The 27,783-nt window shown below is 43.7% G+C and overlaps 1 protein-coding gene across 1 annotated transcript in view; it reads right to left on the bottom strand.

The window, feature by feature from the left end:
• The window catches only part of PNPLA8 (patatin like phospholipase domain containing 8), an 80,567-nt gene that overhangs the window by 41,539 nt on the left and 11,245 nt on the right, over positions 1-27,783 (bottom strand). The window contains exons 3-5 of the mRNA XM_068276520.1: positions 15,761-15,912; positions 15,154-15,248; positions 4,953-5,124 (exon numbers count right to left, since the gene is read on the bottom strand). Of these exons, the coding sequence (XP_068132621.1) occupies positions 4,953-5,124; positions 15,154-15,248; positions 15,761-15,912 (419 nt within the window). The remainder of the gene's footprint in view (positions 1-4,952; positions 5,125-15,153; positions 15,249-15,760; positions 15,913-27,783) is intronic.

Below are 27,783 nucleotides of genomic sequence, written 5' to 3'. Positions count from 1 at the left end.
CATAGGTGCAAAGTGACCCCCGGGGAAACATGGAAAGTTCCTTCTCATCAGCTATCCATTGCGTTATACCTGACAGCAACTAATTCAGTGTAAATCCAGCCTTAATGTTTTCTCGCTTTTCTCCCTTCAAGCTACTCCTATTACTCATAGCTATTCCACCTGCTCAAGATTGATTGTCCTATATAAACCACCCACATTGTGCCTTGTCAAGGACTGACTCATAATTGAATATGCCTACATTGGTGGCCAAAGTTAAATGTATATCTCAGCAGGACTGCCAGCATAGAAAGAGTCTGATAAACTGTTTTTATGCTGCCAGTCCTGAGTTGTTGCTCAAATGCTGTACATTTAAAAGTCATAATATTACCTTGTATTCACAATCAAACAAGTGCACTAGAAATGATTAAATATATGGTCTTCATCTTTTGTTTTATAAAGAAGGGGGGTGTGTACCAACCACCATCCGCCAATCCCAAGATTGAAATAAATCACTACATATAATCCCAACACGGCTCATAGTGGTTTGAGTGAAAAGAAATTGTAAAAGAAAAGCTGAATCCAATCTGCAAATCAAAACACTCAAGAGTTGTGCAATTAGAAATATGAAAATAATTTATTAACCTCAATTAAAATACTAGCAGAAAGAAAAGAGAGAACCGGCACTAGATTCTGCAGCTGGAATAGGGAATGGCTGCCCTGGGATTATGTACCCACAAAACACGTGCACTCAGGAACAAAAAAATCCATGTGCAACGAAATAGAGAGTGAGGCACTGTTCAAGCTGTTTTGGGCAGTTTACGCTTCCTCAGAGGCTTCAATGGTTAACTGAGGAAGCGTAAACTACACAAAACAGCTGTCAGGCTTGTTAACCCCCACTGCATACACCGCTGTTTGTTTGCCTGATGATTAAAAGGTTCCTTTTTGCATTGAACAATGCCTCACTCTCTATTTCGTTGCACTTCAATTAAAATATATGCAATACAATGCCTAAAATACCCTCCAAAAGGGCAGTATAAAGAGACACGGCCTGATAGGGCACAGCTCCCAAAGACCAGCCAAAAATAGTATAATTTGTAAGGATGACTTATAAAACGAAATGGGCCTATAAAAGTATCACATTGGCAGTCCCATAAACAATATGCTTCCAGTGTGCAAGATTTTGATTATACATATCACTGATGTCCAGTCGCAGCATCCGTGATAATCATAATGATAGTTCGCTTGAATAATCTGCCAGATCACAACAATGGTATGTCCAGATGTGTATGGTTACTGGTAGATATTGATGTCCAATCGCAACATCTTAGCCCTGAATATAAGAAATTAGTACAAGTGTTTTCTGATGTTCTAATGCAACATACTGATCCTCAATGCAGGAAGTTATAATTGTGCAGCAAAGTCCAGCACCCAGCATGAATAAAAATCCACAGTGATGTCCAATCACAACATCTTCTACTTTCAACAAATGCATTGGTATCTCAATGTGCTCAGAAAAAAGATATGTATAGTGTCCATGGCAGATTATATTCTAAGAGTAGCAAAGTGATGAAAAAAAATAGAGAAGCAATAGGCATAGCTACCATATTTTGAGGACGGATCTGCTGGACAAAGTCCTTAGGCCTAAGCCATGCATGGAAGAGCGTTCGCTGGCAGTACGGAGCTGATAATTATGGGGCTTGCACCAGTTTGAAAGGTCGACCGGTTTCGCAGGGGTACCCGGCTCTTCAGGACCCAAGACCGTGTGGAGCCTGCCGTATCATGATCATCATGGATGTTGAGATTGGACATCAGTGATATCCTCTTCATCTTTTGTTTACTTTGCAACCATCTAGGCTTAATACGGGTCTTTGTGTCTCTCAGATCTATGGGCAGGACATGGTTGGTGTTGGAAGGAAGGTTGGTTGTTGGGAAGGAGAGGCAAGAAGTGGGTGGATTGGGGTAAGCTATGCTATTTTAGGGCTATTCTCACTAGTGCATTTTGCGATCCAATTACATTGCGATAACTTAGTGTAATTTGCCTTCTTAAAACAGAAGGAAACTTGCAATAATTCAGTTAGCTTCAGCTAGCTGCTTGGTTACTCTGTTTTACTGGAAAACAGCGCTTAGGCTATGTTTACATTATAAATCGCCAGCACTATCGCAAGCACTGAGTGAGTCAGCGCATTTCCTTGCGCTTTACGTTTAGAGAAGTGCTTTTCTAAGCGCTTTTGCAGGGCGATTTGCTTTTTCCCTTCCTGACGTCAGTCAGGAAGTGAACTCTGACCCAGAAAAGAATAAATGTATTTATTCATAGAATCACTCGGGAAATCGCTATACAAAGAGCTTTTTCAAGCACTTTGCGATTTCCCTATACCTTCCATTGAGCCAAAGCGCTCAGAAAAGGGTACAGGCAGCGCTTTTGAAACCGGATCACAATCGAACCACCCATATGTGAACACTCTCATAGGGAATCATTGCACAAGCGCTTTTATGGTGATTTCTAAAATCGCCAGCGCTTAAAAAAATACACAAACGCTCATAGTGTGAACAAGCCCTGACTGTTAATTTAGGCAATTGTCATAATTTGGAAAATGTATCGGTATTTTCTTCCCTTCTTAAAAGAAGACAGACAATTGTCAGTTCAGTAGGTGAAAATGATTATCCAATAAATATTAACCAAAAACGTTCCTATACCACGGTCCGCAATGCAGGCTTAGCTTCTTAGTGAACCTGATGTATCCTATGCAAAGCATGCCTAGTCTGCCCAACAATATTTGAGTGTGTAAAACAGATACACAACATACAGACAGTACATATACAAAACTGTGACATGTAAATGGCTTCAGGCTTTTGTCACCCAGGCAAATACTGAATTCACTCTCTGTTTATTGTGCTCCATTAGCATATAGTTTTGCTGTTTAAAGAAATAGGTCTTTCCACCACTCACAGTGTATTATTCTACATCTTGTAGAACTGGCTATGAAAACGTATGGTTTGAACGTTTTGCCCTATATGCTTAAAACAAATGTTGATCCTTAGTACATGCATCCCATCACCATTGAACATTTCTACAGTGCCTTTATGTGACTTTACTTTGTGTGGATGAACAACGCTAACACTTTTCCAACACTGTGTGTTGCTCAGCAGGAAAACTGAAGTGAGAGGGATATGGCTACAGCTATAGCTTTATTTCCCTTTCAAAAGTCAGCTGCTTGGCAGTCATGCTTATATTTTGGCTTTAGAGAGTTCTGAACATCTGCAAACAAGCATGTAGCCAGTGGAATAAGAGCAGCTGAATTATCAAAACAGGGGCAAGGAAACAGAAGAGAACTGGTGGAGTTCCCAGAACAGGCGCTCAGAATTCTAAAAAGGTGCAAGCCAAAAACTGGTAAATTTTGCTTTGAAGATTCCCTGAAGCAAATACCATTTGTCTTAGCGAATTTTCTAAAAAATACAATTCAGAATTAGCTGCTTTTTTCCCCTTTTGTAAAACTTACTGATAGAGAATGTAATACAATGGAATTGTCTCTGAAAGACTATCCATTGTTTTCTACCCACTTTTTTTCAAATGTATTTTTTATTTCTTTTAGTCTCTCCCTTCTCCCGCTCTCCTCCAGTTTTCCACAATCTCAGTCTGCCTTCTACTGGCTCTGTTCTCATGATCATCTGTCAAAAATGTTAGGTCTTATCTCAATAAACTGCCCGTGGTGCGATCTGTCACTGGCCCTGCATCTTCTTTGAGACAAGAGTCTGATAAATTCCCTCTCCCTTCTCCTGTAGAGTGTCCTCTTTAAAGCGGACCTCCCTGTATCCGCCGGCTTGGCCCTGCCCCCCTGCAGAAAATGTATGGCAATTGTGTTTTCTCTACTTAAGATAGATAAAACAAGGCATTTGTCTGCAGGGGCGCAGGACTTCGCACCGGAAGACAGTGGATACAAAGCTCAGAGACAGATTTGGGGGAGAGGACACAGCAGGTAATTACAAGAGGACCAAATACTATTTTCCAGCTTACTCCTGGCTGAAAGTCATAAAATTGCAGGTAACGGGGTAAGGTAAACAATCTTGAAAGAACATAAATAAATGGATGGGGGGACTTGTGGAGGACAAACATTGAACAGTAAAGTAATCCTACATGTGTATATATAGTGTTTTTGCCCAATTGATTACCCAAAAAATTGCCCACAGATCCCCCTTGCATGTCCTGTGTCTAATACATAGATCTCTCCAGTTCTCTTAAGCAGCAGGAAAAAGTGACCTTGCTGAACCATGTGAGAGCAAGCTTTTAGAATCAATTACATTGCTTGTGAAAAAAGATGCTGAGTTGTCTTACTTGCTATAACTGCACACATAACACAAACCCCGCTTAAGGCCTAGAAAATAGGGTATTGTAAACAGAAGTGGGTCTTAAGTGGCTTGAGCTGTTCTAACAGCTCTCAGTAGACAGCTACGGTAAACAAATGGTATAAGGTTACATTTTCAAGCATGCAGGTGCCTCAATACATTAGAACCAAAGGGGATAAATTACATAAGCAAATTATTCAATGAAAACACTCAAACACGTACATAACTATAAATGAAAAAAAAAATCTATTATTTCCTGGTACAATTTGATTTTCTCTTCTACAGTCAATTATCTCTTATGTATCAGATCAACTATCTTTTATGGCTTCTCCACAAAAAGTGGAGGGTGTAAAGCCCCCAATTATGATCATGCAGGCCAAGATGACAATCTACTCTGGAACCCTAAAGCTATTAAGAAGCTGTTGGAGGATGACAAGGCACTCCATGCATGCGTCTGCTGCACTCTGTCACAGATATTGTTAGGTTGTCACAGATATTGTTAGGTTGAACTGCCTAACACTTTCACACGAGGCTATTGGGATCTCTACAGGCATATATATTGGGCCAAGTGATCAAAAAACACAGTTTTTCTCATAAGTACAAGCTTTTATATAAGCAGATTTCACACTTACTTTAGCATTTTTTCCCACATTTCACTGTCATAATAGGCATGGCTCCAACCCATTTTCACTGTTCCCAAAATAACATTCTGTTTGAAAACGTCATTTCCTAATTTCCGATATAGTTCTTCACACTCATCCAGTGGGATTTGGAATACACCTAACATAAAGGCCAGGATTGCCCCTAGGAAGAAAGAAGATATTTATAAATGTGGTCTGGAAATACCGGTAAGTGCTTAAGTGCTTTACATCTGAACACATATCAAGTGACAGCTCAGACACAACCACCCAAACATCCAGCCTTTGTTTACACACACAAATGCTGCTCTGCCCAATGCTTGCTATACCGTAGCTAAGAACATTATATTCCAGACGACGCTCTCACAGCCATTCCCTAAGCTAAAGCAATCACTATAGTATAGGGATTAGTGGGCCACACATGAGATTACAGAATTAAAACTCAAGAAAAAGAATACGGAGCATCATAATGTGAATTAAATAGAACTCAGTTTCACAATACACATCATGAAATTAAAATGCTAGCAGCTACTATTAATAAAATATTATATATATACATACACGTACACATACATACATACATACATAATAGTTACCCAACAGTAATTTTCCTTTCCCTGATGCATACATGTCAACACATGTGGGTAGATGCCACGACCCCTCTACCCCAGAGGGCCCATAGTCTATAAATTTGCGCTAGTACCTCCCCTGTCCAGTCTTCAATATATCTTGAGCTCGACAAATTAGAAGGGAGGGAGTCCCTGTGCTGACATGTATGTATTGGGAAGGGAAAATTCCCATTAGGCAAGTACACAATTTTCCATTGTCCCTATGCTTCCATCTCAGCACATGTGGGATTTAACTGGTTACCAGAAAAAAAAAAGTGAGGTAAACATGTTGCCTTTGTTATGCTTATTTAGTGACTATATTTACTTACTTATAATAGATTGTGATATCAAAACAGATTTTACAAAGTTGACTGAGGAATTTGCTGCCAAATCCACTGTGTAGTGTTGCATAAATGTCCAGTATACAATGTCCAATGTCCAATATACAATGATCGATGTCCAATATACAATGTCCAATGCTTTTGAGGCTCACCAATGGTTTACATCTTGTGGTGAACCCTCTGTATTCTCTCTGGTGAAGTCTACTCTTGATTGTTGACTTTGACAACCAAGTATTAAAAAGTTAAAGTTTAATTTATGATTTGTATTCTGTCCCATTACTTTTGGCCCCTTAACAAGTGGGAGGCACATATGCAAACTTGCAATTCCTACACGGTTCACCTGATTCGGATCTAAATATCCTCAAATTAAAGCTGACAGTCTGCTGTTAAAGCACATAGGCTATCATTCATAAAGCATTACTGCATGCGGTAATGCTGAAAACAGCTGACTTTACTAAACACTTAGCAAAATGTAAATTCATAAAAGCTGTTACCGCATGAAAATTTCAAATTACAGAGCAGTGAGGCAAAATTACCGCCTTGTGGGGAAATTAGCTCAACACATGTCACTAAATGTCAATTCATAAAGATAAGAGCAGGCGGTATTGGGACAGAGAATACCGTTTGCTTGGAGGAAATGATAAGCATGCGGATAAGAGCAAAGTAGGCTGTGCAGGGAGCCAAAGTCTCTGCGAGTCAGTCTGTGCGAGTCTGTGCAGAGAGCCGAAATCTGTGTGAGTCAGTCTGTGAAGGGAGCCGAAGTCTGTGTGAGTCATCTGTGCAGGGAGCCGAAGTCTGTGTGAGTCATCTGTGCAGGGAGCCGAGGTCTGTGTGAGTCATCTGTGCAGGGAGCCGAAGTCTGTGTGAGTCATCTGTGCAGGGAGCCGAAGTCTGTGTGAGTCATCTGTGCAGGGAGCCGAAGTCTGTGTGAGTCATCTGTGCAGGGAGCCGAAGTCTGTGTGAGTCATCTGTGCAGGGAGCCGAAGTCTGTGTGAGTCATCTGTGCAGGGAGCCGAAGTCTGTGTGAGTCATCTGTGCAGGGAGCCGAAGTCTGTGTGAGTCATCTGTGCAGGGAGCCGAAGTCTGTGTGAGTCATCTGTGCAGGGAGCCGAAGTCTGTGTGAGTCATCTGTGCAGGGAGCCGAAGTCTGTGTGAGTCATCTGTGCAGGGAGCCGAAGTCTGTGTGAGTCATCTGTGCAGGGAGCCGAAGTCTCTGCGAGTCATCTGTGCAGGGAGCCGAAGTCTCTGCGAGTCATCTGTGCAGGGAGCCGAAGTCTCTGCGAGTCATCTGTGCCGGGAACCGTAATTACAGCTTGTGACAAAAGAGAGATATTGCCACACTTCTGCTGTATCACTCAATGGGCTGCGGTAATTTATTGAACTTCAAAGGCAGCTGTGAAAATCTTTATGAATTATCACACAAAGGTCTAAAATACCGAATGCTGTATTTTCCCGCCCAAATTTTTTTTACCGAGGCTATTGGGATCTCTACAGGCATATACATTGGGCCACTTTTATGAATGATAGCCAAAGTGTTCGTTTCATTTCAAATTGATTGTGGTTGTGTATAGAGCCAAAATTGTTTGAATGGTGTCGATGTCCCAATATTTATGGACCGGACTGTATACAGTGCATCCGGCAAGTATTCGCAGAGCATCACTTTTTCCACATTTTATCATGTTACAGCCTTATTCCAAAATGGATTAAATTCATGGTTTCCTCAGAATTTTACACACAACACTCCTTAATGACAACGTGAAAAACGTTTACTTGAGGTTTTGGAAACTTTCTTTAAAACTGAGATCACGTGTACATAAGTATTCACAGCCTTTGCTCAATGCCTTGTTGAAGCACCAATTACAGCCTCAAGTCTTTCTGAATAGGATGCCACAAGCTTGGCTCACCTATCCAGTTTTGCAAATTCCTCTTTGCAGCACCTCAAGCTCTACCAGGTTGGATGGGAAGCATTTCATGCATAACCTATTTAAGATCTCTCCAGAGATGTTCAATCCGATACATGGTATATAGATACACACACACACACACAGTGAGGGAAGGAAGTATCTGATCTGCCGCTGACTTTGCTCATTTGCCCTCTGACCAAAAAATTACCAGTCTATAATTGTAATGGTAGGTTTATTGCAACATTGAGACACAGACTAACAGGAGAAACCTCTATAACCCAGTGCTCCAACATCAGTGCTTCATATGCATTGTAATGAGTGAGTAAGAATTTGATCCCCTATCAAAAGATGACTTAGTACCCTTTTCGGCAACCACAGAGGTCAGATGCTTCCGGTAGTTGGCCACCAGGTTTGTTCACATCCAAGGAGGCATTCTGGCCCACTCTTCGACAGGTCCTCTCAACGTCAGTAAGGTTTTGAGGCTGATGTTTGTCAACTGGAAACCTTCAGCTCCCTCCATAGATTTTCAATTGGATTAAGGTCTGGAACCTGGCTAGGGCACTCCAGGACCTGCATGTGCTTCTTCTTGAGCTACTCCTCTACTGCCTTAGCCATGTGTTTTGGGTAATTGTCAAGCTGGAATACCCATCTATAACCCATTTTTAACTCCCTGGCTGAGTGAAGGAGGTACTCAACCAAGATTTGATGGTACATGGCCCGTCCACTGTCGTTTCAATGCAGTAAAAGGTAAATACCTTCAAAGCGTACGTAATGTGTCCACCTCCATGTTTGAAAGTGGGGATGTTAATTAAGGGGTAATAGACCGCATTCTTGCTCCTCGAAACACAGCGAGATGAGTTGAGGCCAAAGATGGTCTCATCTGACCACAACACTTTCACCCAGTTCTCCTCTGGATCATTCAGAGGTGCATTGGCAAACGGCACATGGGCCTGTACATGTGCCGTTGTGAGCAGGGGGACCTTGCGGCATACATTTGAAATCGGCACAGGAAGACTGCCGGTATATGGCTGATCCTGCTGCACAAGTCCCGGCCACGTTAATTACTATTCCCCCTCCAGGCCGCCATGGATGGTGGGGAATGATATAATTCGGCTTCCAGCTATTGCGGGAGGCCGAATTATTGCGTTTAAAAGTAACTTCAGCTCCGTCTTCTGACTGCACCGACGTTACTCACTGAGCGCCGCTATAGATGTAATTCCTCATTATAGTCTATGGTGGCGCCGGCTGCGCCCAAATCTTCCTGCGCTGGAAATGACCGCTCCAACCTTGCGGGCTCTGCAAAATTTGAGTGCGTCATGGCGCAGTGTATTACCTATTGTTTTCTTAAGTGACTATGGTCCCACCTGCCCTGAGGTTATTGACAAGTTCCCCTGTGAAGTTTTGGGATGTTTTGCCACTGTTCTCATGATCATTACAACTCCACAAGGTGAGATCTTGCATGAAGCCCCAGACAAAGGGAGACTAACAGTTATTTTGTGTTTCTTCCATTTGTGAATTATCACACCAGCTGTTGTCACATTCACATGAAACTGATTGGTGATAGTCTTGTTGCCCAGTCCATTCTCGTGCAGGTCTACAATCATGTCCCTGACATCCTTAGACATCTCTTTGTTTTTGTTTTTTTATATTTTGTACAGGACTTGTATAAAGTCAGAATTAGGAGCACTTCCTTAGCGATGGTGCTCTCAGCACACTACCTGCATGCGGTGAAAACACCTAGGAGCCTGAAAATTTGCAGGTTGATAGAGGATCAAATACGTAGTCACTCATTACAATGCACATCAAGCTCTGACTTTGGGGCATTGGGCTTTGAGGGTACTTTTGGATGTTATTCTGTTTCTCACAGCTATAATAAACCTACCCCCCCCCCCAGTGGTGTCTAAACTTACCCCCCTGTGATGCCTAAACCTAACCCCCCTTCTGCCACAAAATGCGGCTATGAAGGTAAATTTGGACGCTTGGAGGCGCCCAATTACTGGCAATTACTGTTGTGGCTTTGAGGACGCTGCAATTTGCATCAAATATAGTAAAATTGAACACTCTGAGACGCCAACTAACGGCCGCCATGCGCCAAAATTTCCCCCTAATGCTGCTAAATGTGGCTTTTATCATAGGCGCCCATAGCGACACTGTTCTTTCCGTAAGGGCTCCTATGCCCTTTTTCCTGCTTCGGCGTGTGATGTATGTATGTATGTATGTATACATACATGGTGGCGTAGTGGTTAGCGCTCTCGCCTTGCAGTGCTGGGTCCTCAGCCATGTGAACATCTGCAAGGAGTTTGTATATTTATCCCTGTGTCTGAGCCCCTCTGAGGGACAGTTCGTGACAAGGTGATATACTCTGTGTAGCGCTGCAGAATTGGATGGCTATATATACATATACATATACATACACACAGACACACACACACACACACACACACCATTACGATCTATTATATGTCTTTTACACTTTTATGTACAGCTCAGGATTGGTAAACAGCCATATGTTTTTTGATATTTCATAATATTGTTCTGATTACCACCAAAGGGCACGTCAAAAGCATTGGTCATGCTCTATTGCAAGACCATTTCATAATTAGAGTGAAAAGAAATTGTTTGTGTATAAAATAAGAATGCTCCACTACTGCCATCTAGTGTGTGCATAAACTAACAGAAACACAGTGAAGTAATGCTGATCTTTGCCCACAGATCACAAAAGAATATCTATATTAAATTCAACCTCATGCTTTTATAGTAAATATAAACATTCAATATCAATCAAAAAAAGAATGCATGTATAAAAACACTAAACCTCATGCTTTTATAGTAAATATAAACATTCTATCAAATACATCTTTATGAATACAAATAAATAACTTTGTACTGGGATCACGATTCATAAATTGTAAGGTGACTATACACAGTCCAATTTAGATTTTTTTTCCTCAACTGAAACAATTTGATCACTTATACTGTGTGAAAAATCATACCAGTTTTACTGTTTGGAGAATCATTTTATCCTATCTTCCACTATTCACTTGTCTGGAAATGGAATACGAATTTTCCCACAGCTGACTAGCTAATTTTCCAAAAGTTTGAGAAAATTAAGTGAATCAAATTACCTGCACATGGAGCTTTCTAAAAAAAAATACTGTTTTATTAAATAAACAAGACAATGAAAAAGGGTGACTGTATCAAAGACCATTGCACAAGTGTGCAAGTGTAGTGTTGCAGCTACACGCTAACTAGAATTTACTGTTAATCACTTCACCCCAAAGCTGTTTTTACCCTAACGGACAAGAGAGATTTTCACCTTTCAGTGCTCATCCCTTTCACTTGCCAATAGCTTAATCACTACTAATCACAATGAAATGATCTACAGGTCCTTCTCAAAAAATTTGCATATTGTGATAAAGTTCATTATTTTCTGCAATGTACTGATAAACATTAGACTTTCATATATTTTAGATTCATTACACACAACTGAAGTAGTTCAAGCCTTTTATTGTTTTAATATTGATGATTTTGGCATACAGCTGTGAGGAATCGCAGGGAAGCAGACGCCTCTTCTCAGCGTGAGGCGGCTGCTTCCGTGAAGGGCATGGCGGAGCGCGGAAGAACAGCTGCCTCCACTCAGCGTGAGGCGGCTGCTTCCGTGAAGGGCATGGCGGAACACGAAGAAACCGCCGCGTCAGACGGGGCGGTTAGCGTGCATGGCCCTGTCACGGATACACCGCAGAGCGGTGATGGTGTGGCTGGGACTCGTGGTCCACCAAGATTCAGAATGACGCGCGTGCGCGCAGAGAGGCAGAACTTATATGGCAGCCAGAAGTAGGTCAGCTGACCAAGCTGGTCAGCTGACAATTCAGAGTCCTCTCATTGGTCCAGCACTTGGGGAGGTGCTGGAGAGTAGCTGTGTATATATACTGCTGGCTGTTCAGTTGCTGGTTGTCTGGCGTTGCGATACATAGTGGTAGCACTCAGACCTGAGTCAGATCCTAAAGTGTGCCGGGACCAGCTGGAGCTGTAATCCTACACTTAGTTCGATTCTGTTGATAGTTTAAAGTACTAGTTTGATTGTGATTATCTGTTATGACTTTCTGCCTGCCTGACTATTCTCCTGAACTCTGATCCTGTACCTCGTTATTCTGATACTTTGTTGCCGAACCCCGGCTCGTTCTTAGACTCTGCATCTGCCTTCTGATTTTGTACCTCGATATCTCTGATACCCTGTTGCCGAACCCTGCCTGTACCTTAGATTCTGCCTCTGCCTTCTGAATCTGCACTCTATCTGTCCGTGTGGTTACTACCTGGCTTGTCCGACCTCAAGAACCGACCTTACTGTTAGAGACGGTTCCCAGTCCTAGTAGTGACACTCCCCCTTGAGTGTCACTCTCGTTCCTTCTCTCTGCCTGACTCCTCCTGAGAGAGTCTAGAAGGAATTGTGCTGGACTCCTTACTGTTCTGAGGCCCAGTCCTCTGTATATTACTGTTTGCACCAAACACTCTTACTCCTCAGGTGACCAGAGGTTAGTTTATATATCTGATTATCGGTGATACTGCAGATCATCTATAATCTGGTATATATCTGTATTCCCTGTGATACTGCAGATCACTGGTAATCAGATCCTCTCTCTGTGTTACACCGATCGTTACAACAGCTCATGAAAACCCAAAATTCCTATCTCAAAAAATTAGCATATTTCATTAAACCAATAAAAGAAAAGTGTTTTTAAAACAAAAAAAGTCAACCTTCAAATAATTATGTTCAGTTTTGCACTCAATACTTGGTCGGGAATCCTTTTGCAGAAATGACTGCTTCAATGCGGCGTGGCATGGAGGCAATCAGCCTGTGGCACTGCTCAGGTGTTATGGAGGCCCAGGATGCTTCTATAGCGGCCTTAAGCTCATCCAGAGTGTTGGGTCTTGCGTCTCTCAACTTTCTCTTCACAATATCCCACAGATTCTCTATGGGGTTCAGGTCAGGAGAGTTGGCAGGCCAATTGAGCACAGTAATACCATGGTCAGTAAACCATTTACCAGTGGTTTTGGCACTGTGAGCAGGTGCCAGGTCGTGCTGAAAAATGTAATCATCTCCATAAAGCTTTTCGGCAGATGGAAGCATGAAGTACTCCAAAATCTGATAGCTAGCTGCATTGACCCTGCCCTTGATAAAACACAGTGGACCAACACCAGCAGCTGACATGGCACCCCAGACCATAAACTGACTGTGGGTACTTGACACTGGACTTCAGGCATTTTGGCATTTCCCTCTCCCCAGTCTTCCTTCAGACTCTGGCACCTTGATTTCCGAATGACATGCAAACGTTGCTTTCATTCGAAAAAAAGTACTTTGGAGCAACAGTCCAGTGCTGCTTCTCTGTAGCCCAGGTCAAGCTCTTCTGCCGCTGTTTCTGGTTCAAAAGTGGCTTGCCCTCGGGAATGTGGCACCTGTAGCCCATTTCTTGCACACGCCTGTACACGGTGGCTCTGGATGTGTCTACTCCAGACTCAGTCTATTGCTTCCGCAGGTCCCCCTAGGTCTGGAATCGGTCCTTCTCCACAATCTTCCTCAGGGTCCGGTCACCCCTTCTCGTTGTGCAGCGTTTTCTGCCACACTTTTTCCTTTCCACAGACTTCCCACTGAGGTGCCTTGTTACAGCACTCTGGGAACAGCCTATTCGTGCAGAACAGAAATTTCTTTCTGTGTCTTACCCTCTTGCTTGAGGGTGTCAATGATGGCCTTCTGGACAGCAGTCAGGTTGGCAGTCTTACCCATGATTGCAGTTTTGAGTAATGAACCAGGCTGGGAGTTTTTAAAAGCCTCAGGAATCTTTTGCAGGTGTTTAGAGTTAAAGGGACACTGTAGGGGGGTCAGGGGAACATGAGTTGAAGTTACCCGGGGCTTCTAATGGTCCCCCACAGACATCCTGTGCCTGCGCAGCCACTCCCCAATTCTCCTGCCCGGCCTCTGGTTCACTGCTGGAATTTCAGACTTTAAAGTCTGAAAACCACTGCGCCTGTGTTACCGTGTCCTCACTCCCGCTGATGGCACCAGGAGCGTACTGCGCAGGCCCAGTATGGTCTGTGCCTGCGCCTTGCGCTCCTGGTGACATCAGGGGAAGCGAGGACACGGCAACGCAGGTGCAGTGGTTTTCAGACTTTAAAGTCTGAAATTCCAGCAGTGAACCAGAGGCGGGGCCGGAGCATCGGTGAGTAGCTGCGCGGGCACAGGATGTCTGCGGGGGACCATTAGAAGCCTTGGGTAACTTCAACTCATTTTCCCCTGACCCCCCTACAGTATCCCTTTAATTAGTTGATTCAGATGATTAGGTTAATAGCTCGTTTAGAGAACCTTTTCATGATAAGCTAATTTTTTGAGATAGGAATTTGGGGTTTTCATGAGCTGTATGCTAAAATCATCAATATTAAAACAATAAAAGGCTTGAACTACTTCAGTTGTGTGTAATGAATCTAAAATATATGAAAGTCTAATGTTTATTAGTACATTACAGAAAATAATGAACTTTATCACAATATGCTAATTTTTTGAGAAGGACCTGCATATCTTGTTTTTTTCACCACCAATTAGGTTTTTTAGGGGTTGATATTTGTTTTCAGTAATTACTTTATTTTCTATGCATTTGAAAGTGAAAAAAAAGGAAAAAAGTGAACAAAATACACTATTTCTCCAATTTCATCCCCTATAGGTTTTAATATAAACACTGCTACTGTACATAAAACCCACACATTTTATCTGCCTATTTGTCCTGGTTATCACACAATTTTAAATTATGTCCCTAGTACAAAGTATGGTGGCAATATAGTATTTGGAAATAAAGGTGTATTTTTTGCCTTTTATGCAAATATTGCAGCATGCATTGGGCCTGATCCAATTCCCTGTGGTATTTCACATATTTCAACAAAATTCCTTTTAAGCCATCAGCAAGCAAGACAATGCGGAGAATAGTTGTTACAGTACCTTTTAGCATACTTTTTGGTACTTTTTCAATTGAAGTGCTAAAAGCTATTTTAAACAAACAGGGGGTGAAAATTATCTCCTAGAGTCAGATTGGGCCCATTGTGGACGTGACCCAAATTGTGCTATATGTGAAACACGGGTTACGTTGCTTGCATAAACATTGGTAGAATTGCCAAGTGCTGTATGTGCACTGCTATTTTACCATAGTTAAGTGAATCAGCTCCAAGGATTCTTATTGGCTGCTATGAGTAGCTGCTCCAATTTTTCTATAAGTTTAATTTGCATACACACACCCCCCTCCCCTTGGTTCCATCCTCGATATGCTGTAGTTTAAAACATCATCAGATTATACTTTACCTGTGCTAACACCACAGATGTAATCAAAGAGATGATGAATCGGTTTCCCTGTGAGTTCTTCTAGTTTATGGAGAGTTTGTAGTGCCACTAAACCTCTGTAGAGATGAAAAACAAATGAGATTCTAAGATGAGTCCCAGTAAGCAGTTATTTACATGATAAAAGAAACCATTGTTTCAAGTGTAAAGCATTAAATAAGAACATCAACTTATTTAAAGTGCATAACACAATTCTAAAATAAACATGCAACTTACTATAGAAAAAAACCTCATGGACAAAGCAAGAATATAGTGCAACGATGCAGAAATATATAGTATTTTATATTAAGCAGCCATTATCAAGTACAAATAGCCAAAAATGAATATGGTAATAATGGTGCCTTAATTTATTCTCCAATTTTAAAAGGCCTCGGCACTCATATGTTTGGACATTAAAAATGGTCGAAGCCAAGGAATTTATAGGACTGTGTTTTAAAATGAAGCATAATATTGACAAGCTTGGAGAAGATGTCTGGCCTTATTAAATCACTACACGTCCATTCACTACTTTCTTAATAAACAAAAAGAAGTGCAGAAATGAAATAACACATCAATCGCAGCTTTATTTTACCTAGTTCCTCCACCATCAATTGTAAGAACTCTAATTCCTCTGCCTTTAACGGGATCAGTATAACCAATCAGGGCTAAACATTCTCTTACTGCAGCCTGTAAGCTTTCATCTTGTGTTTGTCGCAGTCGCAATAAACATGGAATGGCCTTTTCCTGCAATTAAAAAAGCAAACAAACACAAAATAAAGAATTGCATTAACAATACTTTATCAACACAAGTGTTCACATCAACATTTTTATGACCACACATGGTTAAATGTACGCCATGTTCATGGATGCTTAGTCCTCGTAGGTTTTTACTAGCCCGGCTTCTCACGCTCTTGCCATGATCATATGCATGTACCATCATGAACTCTTCTATGGAGTTCTATGTAAGGATCAGGAGCCAGTTTCATTGGCTCCTAAGACAGAAGAACAATCCCTGCGCTATCTTCAACTGTTAGGAGGTTTGACGTCAGACGGCATCCCCGCGACCTGGCTCCGCCCACCGCTCTCGACTCCTCCGCTAACAACCACGCTCCCCGCTGCTCTGGCCAAGCACGGGTGACAGGAAGCGATTGCCGGCAGGCTGTACAGGCGCATTTGTACTACGATACACTGTGAGTGTAACTTTTTATTGCGTGTGAAGTAAAAAGGTTTATTGCACCAGCGGTGCGCTCCTGTTTTCTTTTCTATCATTGGCTCCTAAGCCTGTGATCACTGTGAGCCAATCACAGCAATCACAGGGCAAGTATTGCAAACAGTGTGCCCAGTCCTTAAAGGGAACCAGAGATGAACGTTTCACACAAAATAAACATATCAGTTGATAGCTTGTAAAGAATAAATGCTCTACCTGATAATTTTGCCGCTCTGGTGTGCCTTTTTTAGTGTTTTTTTATCCATTATTGCTCCAGGAAAAATCAAATATGGCCGCCGGCTCATATCCCTTCTCCTTCCGGGTTATATGAGTTGTTCTGGATGTGCTGTCAAGGCTATATGAGACTATGCTGCTATCTAGGCTAAATGCAGCCTTTCATCTATGTGCTTTCATTTTGGTATGATCTGCCTGTAGGAAGTGTCACTGATAATAACTGCAGTTTCATTCCTATGAGAATCTAGTGCACACAGAGCACACAGGGATCATATTACAGCCACAGAGCTTCTCTCTCAGGAGCAGCAGCCCCTCCCAGTCATCACAGCTCTCAGTATGCAAAGCAGAAGATCTAAGCCAGGAGGGGGAAGGCTTGGGCTTGAAAGGACTCCACAGAAGAGTGACTCAGCTATAATGATTCCAGGTCAAACCTCGACTGAATAGTCGGTGGATTCTTATCACAGTTGCTAATAGACTAATTAAGCAGATAACAGTGAAACTAAAAGCAGGGTAGGTGTTTACTGTCATGTTCCCACTGATAAATGTAATAAAATACATGAGGGTGCTTCATCTCTGGTTCTCTTTAACCCATTCAGGTTCCGTGGTTTTCACGAGAGAAATGTTCACCTCCTATTCATTAGCCTATAACTTTATCACTACTTATCACAATGAACTGATCTATATCTTGTTTTTTCTGCCACCAATTAGGCTTTCTTTGGGGGGTACATTTTGCTAAGAGCCACTTTACTGTAAACGCATTTTAACAGGAAGAATAAGAAAAAAATGGAAAAATTCATTATTTCTCAGTTTTCAGCCATTATAGTTTTAAAATAATACATGCCTCCATAATTAAAACTCACGTATTGTATATGCCCATATGTCCCGGTTATTACACCGTTAAAATTATGTCCCTATCACAATACATGGCGACAATATTTTATTTGGAAATAAAGGTGCATTTTTTCCATTTTGCATCCATCACTATTAACAAGTTTAAAATAAAAAAAATATAAAAATATTTCATCTTTACATTGATATTTAAAAAGTTTAGACCCTTAGGTAAATATTTACATGTTTTTTTTTTTATTGTAATGTTTTTTTTTATTTATAGTAAACATTTTATTTGGGTAGTTTTGGGAGGGTGGGGGGTAAACAATAGATTTATAATGTAAATGTGTGTTGATTTTAATTCATTTTTATTTTCAGGTGTAGTATTACTTTTTGGCCACAAGATGGCGGCCATGAGTTTGTTTACATGACGTCACTCTAAGCGTAACACACGCTTAGAGTGGCGCATCAGGCAGTGAATGGCCAGAAAAGGCGCAGCTTCCGAGAGAAGCTGTCGCTTTTTCAGCGGGGGAGAGGAATCAGTGATCGGACTTCATAGTCCGATATATTGATTCCCTGACTACCGAATCCGCGGCCGGGAGTGCGCGTGCACGCGCGCGATCGGCCGCGGGGGCGCGCGGTAGCGCACATGGTTTCTGGACGTAGTTTCTACGTCCAGAAACCAAAATAGGTTAAGGAGTGCCTCTCCTGTTAAGAACACCTCTTCCCCTCTTAGATTGCCAACAAGCTGCTTGTCAATAGATTGGGGGGGTTGTTCAGGGAGCTGTGCTGAGGGGGCACAGAGGCATGTCCTTTAGCTATACCTCTGTGTCTGATTTGCACACACTAATCTGCCTCAGGTATACTTTAATGTCATGAGTCTTAGGCTACATACACACTTGAGCTAAGAGTCTTTGGAAAAGGCAAGATCACAGACCAATTTTACCCAATTCCATGTAGTATGAGAGCCATACTCTACACTGTCTATTCTATTGAGCTGAACTCCCCATCAGATACAAATCTTTGCAAGATGCTGCACACAGAGATGCTGTAACCATTCAATAGATCAGTATCTGCAAAAGATCCGTCCCTGCAAAATGCATTCATAGTCTATGAGATCTGCAGGATCATCATACACACCTTGTTTAACAGACTTCATCTGCATATCTGACAATCATCTGCAGATCTGAAAATCCATCCTGGTGGATCTGATCTGCAGATGAATGTTTGTTAAATAAGGTGTGTATGAGAATTTAGACATGCCAACAGTGTATTGCAAAGCATCATATAGACTGACGTATTTTTCGGAATATAAGTAGCAGGGAATAGAAGGCGCCCCAAAAGTGAGAGGAAAAGGTCAGTATGTCTTATGTTCTGAATAATACATTTGGACCAGTGCCAAGGTGTTCCAGGTACCTCCAATGTTGCAGCCATCTGCTGCCATTACCTGCTAATCACGGGTGCCCTCTATGGCTTCAATTCATAAAAGGCTTTGCGGTAAAAAAAATCTGGACGGGAAAATACCGCATTCGGTGTTTTAGACCTTTGTGTTAATTCATAAAGATTTTCACAGCTGCCTTTGAAGTTTCGTAAATTACCGCATCCCATTGAGGGCACAGCAGAAGTGTGGCGATATCTCTCTTTTATTCCAAGTTGTAATTACGGCTCCCGGCACAGATGACTCACACAGACATCGGCTCCCGGCACAGATGACTCACACAGACTTCGGCTCCCGGCACAGATGACTCCCACAGACTTCGGCTCCCTGCACAGAGGACTCACGCAGACTTCGGCTCCCTGCACTTTGCATTGGTAAGACCTCACCAGAGGTGTCTAATTATCGTCTGGCTTACCGCTTGTTGAAGGCTTTATAAATTGACATTTGCTGACAATTTACTGGCATGTGTTGGAGGCAATTACAACCAAGTCGGTAATTTTCCTCACTGCTCGATAATTTCAGTTTTTCATGCGGTAACAACCTTTTTGAATTGACGCTTTGCTAAGTGCTTGGGAAAGTCTGCTGTTTTCAGCATTACCACATGCGGTAATGCTTTATGAATTGAGGCCTATGTGCTCTTTGCACTTTTTTTGTGGAGGCGGTATTTCACTGGTGCCAATGGTCTCATGAGCAGGACCAAACCTCTGTCATTGGGGCCAATTACTGCACCATCTCAGTAGCAACCTATCAGATGTCAGTGGGCATTGTTCATTAACAACGAAAAAAATTACACCCCATGACATCTGATCGGTCACAGCCACTCAGAGAGTGTGGGGACTGGCCCCAATGACGGAGCCTTGGTCCTATCCCAGAAACCATCAGCACTAATAAAATACCACCTCCACAAGCAGGAGTGGACTGGCCTGCCTCCTACTCCTGTATTAACAGCTGCATGCTATTTCCCTGGTTTTTGGCCTCTAAACCTAGGTACATCTTATAGTCCGGAGAGTCTTATAGTCTGCAAAATACAGTAAGTGGCATATGTCTGGAGACTTCATAAACTTTGCGAAAGACCTGGGAATACAGGTTGATAAGTAGCAACCATATGTAATGTCATGCAGCAGTAGCTAAAGCAAATTAAACTCTGTAATGAATAAAACAAGAAATAAAAAGCATGAGAAGCTAGCATAATATTCCCTCCTTATAAAATCACTTGTAAGGCCTCATGAAAGGAACGTGATATAATTTTGGACACTGCACCGTAGAAAGGTCATTAAAGTTTTACAACAGGTACAAAGATGGGCAATTAAAATAATCACAGTGAGGCCTGGAACCCACTAGCAGTACGTTACTAAGCCAAGCGCTTGTGATTTGAAAAGCTCCTGCTAAGGGCTCTTTCATATAACCAAACCGATTCCGTGCACACTATAATTACCTGCGGCGTGACGTCGGGAAGTTGCTGTGCGACGCAGATTAAAGAGGAACTGTAACGACAAAACGGCCCCTGGGGGGTACTCACCTCGGGTGGGGGAAGCCTCAGGATCCTAATGAGGCTTCCCACGCCATTCTGCGTCCCTCGGGGGTCTCGCTGTAGCCCTCCTTACAGCCGTGACGCAATATTTACCTTCCTGGCTCCTGCGCAGGCGCTCTGATGCCTCTCGGCGCCGAAGTAGGCGGAAATACCCGATCACCGTCGGGTCTGCTCTACTGCGCAGGCGCAAGTTTCCGGCGCCTGCGCAGTAGAGCGGACCCGACGGAGATCGGGTATTTCCGTCTATTTCCGTGCAGAAAGTCGCCACAGCGCCCCCGCTGGAGCCAGCAAAGGTAAATATTGAACTGACAGTCGGCACAGTCGCCGGCTGTTCGGAGGGCTGCGGCGAGACCCCCGTGGGACAGAGGACGGCGTGGGAAGCCTCATTAGGATCCGGAGGCTTCCCCCACCCGAGGTGAGTACCCCCCAGGGGATCTTTTTAATGTTACAGAGTCTCTTTAATGTCGGTAGTTCTAATTCACCCGACGGAAAAAGCCGCGCCTGGACGATTCGAGGCTCCCAGATGCGTTACAACGCAACACTCTGGAACACTTTGTCTAATGTGAAACTTTACATGAAAGTCAAATAGACTTTCACGTTAAGTCTAAGCACACGGATCAGCTCCTAGTGTGAAAGAGCCATCAGGTAATGCTAGATGTGTGATCCAACTTGAGCAATGTGATTTTATAAAAAATCTCCCACAGCATTGCATTAGCAAGAGCTTTTCAAATCACTAGCACTGCAAGGCTGCTAGTGGATTGCAGCCCTGGTGGAAGGTTTCACGTAGAAAGAAAGGTTAGACTAACTGGGCTTATTTTGCTTGGAAAAGAGACTACATAGACGTGACATCAAGGGCTGTGTTCCCTTTTCTCCTGACAGTTTCCCCACCTCCACCTGGGGCTCTTCTGCTGTTTGTGTTCATCTTATAAAGCAAATGTCACACAAGAGCCAACAGGATACACTCGCACATGGATGAGAGAGGATCCACAGATCAAGATGGATGAATCAAGGAGGGGTTTACTACATTTTGAAATTATCCGATTACTTTTGTTTGCCTTCTTGTGATCTGTACTCGTATGGTAAAGGTCTCTTTTGGACCTGACTGATTTGGGATGTATTTACAACTGATGCTGCTACTGCAATTCTGTTACAGTAGTATGTAAGTATTTAGGCTTTTTTTGGGGGGGGGGGGGGGGGGGTTGCGACTGTATTTGCTGTTTTGTTAATAAAACCACTTTTAAATCGTTGTAGAAGTAGAGGTGGACAATATATCTTGGGGTACCAGGAAATGCTTGTAATGTGAAGTCTTGTGGAGACATACCAAGTGTACACATGCACATTTACTATCCCCTGTAGCTTTCAGGACCCAACAGCTAGGATGATAATTCCCAGCTTGAGCACATACAGATACAAACTCAGCTACATCTGAGTGATGTGTCTGTTGCTATGGAATGGGAAGGAAGGATGATAGTGCGACTTCCACTGGTGGGGTAAAGAGTGGAATAATGTGCTCATTCATCTCTGTCATTTAAAAACCAGGTATAAACCTACCATAGAGGCAAAGTTTAGTGTTAGGTATATCTAGAGTTAAGGTTAGAAATAGACTTGAGTTTTTTAATGAATGTTAGGTGCAAGTAGCGTTACAGATTCAAAGGTCAAAACCCGTGCTCCAGAATGAGAGTTCCTCAGTCTAATGAACCACATTTGTGGAATCTCTCATCTTTACACCCTGCTGTCAAAATCTTAACTGACTTGTTGGACCAAAAAGGTCATTTCAAAATGGTTTAATTGCCAAAGTAGCAATTGATGCAAATTGGAGCACGTTTCCTTCCTGAAGCTCCACCTGCATCACAGCTGTGCCGGACACTTCACCCACAACTTGAATGCACTTTCTCCACACAGTCAGTCATTTACTTACCACTAGAAAAGAAGGGCAAATAACATCTGTTCTGGCAGCCTGGTGGCATGTGAAATCAGCTGACTGGTGCTCTTTGTATAACCTCCTAACTGAACACTATAAACCATCTTTCCTTTTAGGCCACTTTCACACTAGGCCACTTTCTTAGCATTGCGCTACCCTATCTGCACGCAGGGTAACGCAGCAGCAATGAAAGTCTATAAGGCCTAGTACACTAACCAAGTCGCGATGTGCCGAAAGTGTCCGATTCGCAGTAAAGTCAACAGCATGTTATGGTTGAACTTCCATGAGAGACCGAATGCATGTAAGTTAATGGGCGAAGCAATGCTCTGGCTAGTTGTAAAACTGGCCTTAAAGGACCTTTTTCGTGAAAATCTTAAAATTTTAAATACATGTAAACATATACAAAAAAGAAGTACGTTTCTTCCAGAGTAAAAATGAACCATAAATTAATTTTCTCCTATGTTGCTGTCACTTACAGTAAGTAGTAGATATCTGACAGTACCGACAGATTTTGGACTAGACCAGGCATGGGCAAACTTGGCCCTCCAGCTGTTAAGGAACTACAAATCCCACAATGCAATTGCCTTTACGAGTCATGACTGTGGCTGTCAGACTCCTGCAATGCATTGTGAGACTTGTAGTTCCTCAACAGCTGGAGGGCCAAGTTTGCCCGTGCCTGGACTAGACCATCTTTTCAGAGGGGGGGGGGGGGTTTCTCAGGGGGTTCTTTATCTTTAAAAGCACTTAGTGAATGTCAGTTGCTCCGTCCAATTGCCAAAAAAGTGTGCAGCGAGCAGGGATGCTGGTCAGCATCTTTGTACAAATCTTTTTCAGGGAATGTCTTTATAAAGAATAAAGACCATACTGAGAATCCCCCATGAAGAGATGGACTAACCCAAAACCTGTCGGTAATGTCAGATTACTACTACCTACTGTAAGTGACAGCAACATAGGGTAAAAGTAATGTATGGCTCATTTTACTCTGGAAGAAATTTACTTCTTATTTGTATGCGTTTTAAATTTTAGGATTTTCGCGACAGTTCCTCTTTAAACAATACCAGATGCCTGGCAAACTGCTGATCTTTCATGAATCAACAATGTCTGAATCACACACCTGAAACAAGCATGCGGTAGATGCAGTCAAACACTTCATCTGCATGCTTGTTTAGGGTCTAAGACAAAACATATTAGATGCAGTGGTACAGCAGGACAGCCAGGCACTCTGCATTATTTAAAAAGGAAAAAATAATACATGCTACTGTAATTAAAACTCACATTTGCCCATTTGTCCCGGTTATTGCAGCGTTGAAAAATTTTCCCTAGTACAATGTATGGCGCCAATATTTTATTTGGAAATAAAGGTGTATTTTTTTCAGTTTTGTGTCCAGCCCTGATTATAAGCCCATAATTTATAAAGTAATTGTAATACAACGTCTTGACATACATATTACAACAACAACAAATAACATTTGTAAAGCGCTTTTCTCCCGTAGGACTCAAAGCGCATAAGCATGGCTCAAACCATCGTGGAACAGAGGAAGAATTTTAGTCCGGAAATGCCAGGCTAAACAGGTGGCTTTTCAGTCTGGATTTGAATAGCTCCAGGGATGGTGCTGTCTTTACTGGGTGTGGCAGGGAGTTCCAAAGAGTAGGGGCAGCATGACAGAAGGCTCTGTCTCCAGATTTTTTGAGGTGCACTCTGGGAGTGGCGAAGTTTATAGAACTATAGAGCTGATCTGAGGTTGTGAGAGGTGTGGTGTAGCTTCAGCAAGTCCTTCATGTATCCAGGGCCCAGATTGTACAGGGATTTGAATGTCAGCAGTCCAATCTTGAAGAGTATTCTCCATTGTACTGGTAGACAGTGCAGTGAGCGAAGGATCAGTGTAATGTGACAGTGGCGAGGCTGGTTTGTTAGCAATCTGGCAGCAGCATTCTGCACTAATTGCAGGCGACGCAGGTCCTTTTTGGGTAGGCCAGCATAAAGGGCATTGCAGTAGTCCAGCCGTGATGTGATGAAGGCGTGAACTAGGGTTGGAAGATCCTCTGGGGGAATCAGATGTTTAATCTTTGCAATGTTCTTCAGATGAAAGTAGGAAGATTTAACTACAGATGAAATTTGGTTTCTGAAACTCAATTCCCCATCAATTAGTTGGAGCTGTTTATGTCTGAATTCCCAATCCTGATTGGTGTTGCTTTAGGATACAGCTGTTTTGATGGCGAGCGCTGGCTTTGGACAAAAAGGACCTCAGTTTTGTCAGCATTCAGTTTCAACCAGTTATCATTCACCAATGCCTGTAGCTCAGCTAAGCAAGAATTTATTTTTGGAGTAGGGTCTGTTCCACCAGGTTTGAAAGACAGGTATAGCTGTGTGTCATCGGCGTAGCAGTGGTACTTCAGGCCATGTCATTGGATAAGTGTACTGAGTGGCAACATGTAGATTGCAAACAGCAGAGGGGATAGGATTGATCCTTGTGGCACTCCAAATTGTAGAGGTGCAGGTTTGGACATGATAGGTTCTAGGGATACTCTGTGTTCTGTCAGTCAGGAATGATCTAAACCATATTAAACCTTCCTGGGGGTAAGCCCGAGCGGAGCTCGGGCTATGCCGCGCAGGAGGATTTCTCAGGCCCTGCTGGGCCGATTTGCATAAATTGTTTTTTTTGTACACGCAGCTAGCACTTTGCTAGCTGCGTATACTGCCCAAACGCCGTCGCTCCCCACCACGCTGCCCTTCCCTGAGGGGTGGATTGGGACTCCCTTTGACGTCACCAACACGTCACGACGTCGATGACGTTGGTGACGTCATCCCGCCCGTCACCATGGCGACGGGGGAAGCCCTAATGGAAATCACGTTCAGAACAGGATTTCCGGAGGGGCTTGATCGACGGACACGATCAAAGAGAGTGGGGGGATGCTGCTGCACAGCGGCTGTCATGTAGCTAGCACTAGGCTAGCTACATGATTAACCACTTGCCGACCGCCCACAGCCCATGGGCGGCGGCAAAGTGGATGCCTTAAGGACCGCAATACGCCTTAGGGCGTTGCGTCCTTTTCCTATGCCGGGGGAGCGATCGCGTCATTGATGACGCGCGCTTCCCCCGGCAACTGGCTCCGCCCACCCGCCGTAACATCCCGCCGGCCATACGGAAGCGCCGGCGGGATGTTAACCCCGCGATCGCCGCTACAAAGTGTATAATACACTTTGTAATGTATACAAAGTGTATTATACAGGCTGCCTCCTGCCCTGGTGGTCCCAGTGTCCGAGGGACCACCAGGGCAGGCTGCAGCCACCCTAGTCTGCACCCAAACACACTGATCTGCCCCCCCCGCCCACTGATCGCCCACAGCACCCATCAGACCCCCCCTGCCCACCCCCCAGACCCCTGTTTGCACCCAATCACCCCCTAATAACCCATCAATCACTCCCTGTCAACGCTATTTTTTTTTATTCCCCCCCCCCTGCCCCCTCCTGATCACCCCCCCACCCCTCAGATTCTCCCCAGGACCCCCCCAGACCCCCCCCCCCCTGTGTACTGTATGCATCTATCCCCCCTGATAACCTGTCAATCACCCATCAATCACCCCCTGTCACTGCCACCCAACAATCAGCCCCTAACCTGCCCCTTGCGGGCAATCTGATCACCCACCCACACCAATAGATCGCCCGCAGATCCGATATCAGATCACCTCCCAAATCCATTGTTTACATCTATTCTCTCCTCTAAACACCCACTAATTACCCATCAATCACCCATCAATCACCCCCTATCACCACCTGTCACTTTTACCTATCAGATCAGACCCTAATCTGCCCCTTGCGGGCACCCAATCACCCGCCAACACGCTCAGATTGCCCTCTGACCCCCCCTTATCAATTCGCCAGTGCATTAATTACATCTGTTCTTCCCTGTAATAACCCACTGATCACCTGTCAATCACCTGCCAATCACCTATCACCCATCAATCACCCCCTGTCACTGCCACCCATCAATCAGCCCCTAACCTGCCCCTTGCGGGCAATCTGATCACCCACCCACACCAATAGATCGCCCGCAGATCCGACATCAGATCACCTCCCAAATACATTGTTTACATCTATTCTCTCCTCTAAACACCCACTAATTACCCATCAATCACCCCCTATCACCACCTGTCACTGTTACCTATCAGATCAGACCCTAATCTGCCCCTTGCGGGCACCCAATCACTCGCCCACACGCTCAGATTGCCCTCAGACCCCCCCCTTATCAATTCGCCAGTGCATTAATTACATCTGTTCTTCCCTGTAATAACCCACTGATCACCTGTCAATCACCTGCCAATCACCTATCACCCATCAATCACCCCCTGTCACTGCCACCCATCAATCAGCCCCTGTCATTGCCACCCATCAATCACCCCCTGTCACTGCCACCCATCAATCAGTCCCTAACCTGCCCCTTGCGGGCAATCTGATCACCCACCCACACCATCCGATCGCCTGCAGACCCGCAGTCAGATCACCTCCCAAGTGCATTGCATCTGTTCTCTCCTCTAAACACCCACTAATTACCCATCAATCACCCCCTGTCACTGCTACCCATCAGATTAGACCCCCATCTGCCCCTAGGGCACCCAATCACCCGCCCACACCCTCAGACCCCAGCCCTGATCACCTCGCCATTGCATTACTTGCATCTATTCCCCCCACTAATCACACCTTGAGACACCCATCAATCACCTCCTGTCACTACCTGTCACCCCCTAGCACACCTACCCATCAGATCAGGCCCTAATTTGCCCCGTGTGGGCTCCTGATCACTCGGCCAAACCCTCAGATCCCCCTCAGACCCCCTTCCGATCACCTCCCCAGTGCATTGAGTGCATCTATTTTCCCTTCTAATCACCCCCTGAGACACCCATCAATCACCTCCTGTCACCCCCCTAGCACTCCTATCCATCAGATCAGGCCCAATACAACCTGTCATCTAAAAGGCCACCCTGCTTATGACCGGTTCCACAAAATTCGGCCCCTCATAGACCACCTGTCATCAAAATTTGCAGATGCTTATACCCCTGAACAGTCATTTTGAGACATTTGGTTTCCAGACTCCTCACGGTTTTGGGCCCGTAAAATGCCAGGGCGGTATAGGAACCCCACAAATGACCCCATTTTAGAAATAAGACACCCCAAGGTATTCTGTTAGGTGTATGACGAGTTCATAGAAGATTTTATTTTTTGTCAAAAGTTAGCAGAAATTGATTTTTATTGGGTTTTTTTCACAAAGTGTCATTTTTCACTAACTTGTGACTAAAAGTAAAATCTTCTATGACCTCGCCATACACCTAATGGAATACCTTGGGGTGTCTTCTTTCTAAAATGCGGTCACTTGTGGGGTTCCTATACTGCCCTGGCATTTTAGGGGCCCTAAACCGTGAGGAGTAGTCTAGAAAACAAATGCCTCAAAATGACCTGT

Source organism: Hyperolius riggenbachi, chromosome 3 (assembly GCF_040937935.1).
Source record: "Hyperolius riggenbachi isolate aHypRig1 chromosome 3, aHypRig1.pri, whole genome shotgun sequence".
NCBI classification, from domain to species: domain Eukaryota; kingdom Metazoa; phylum Chordata; class Amphibia; order Anura; family Hyperoliidae; genus Hyperolius; species Hyperolius riggenbachi.
Note: the sequence above shows the minus strand (reverse complement) of the source record. Positions and strands in the feature narration are given on the sequence as shown.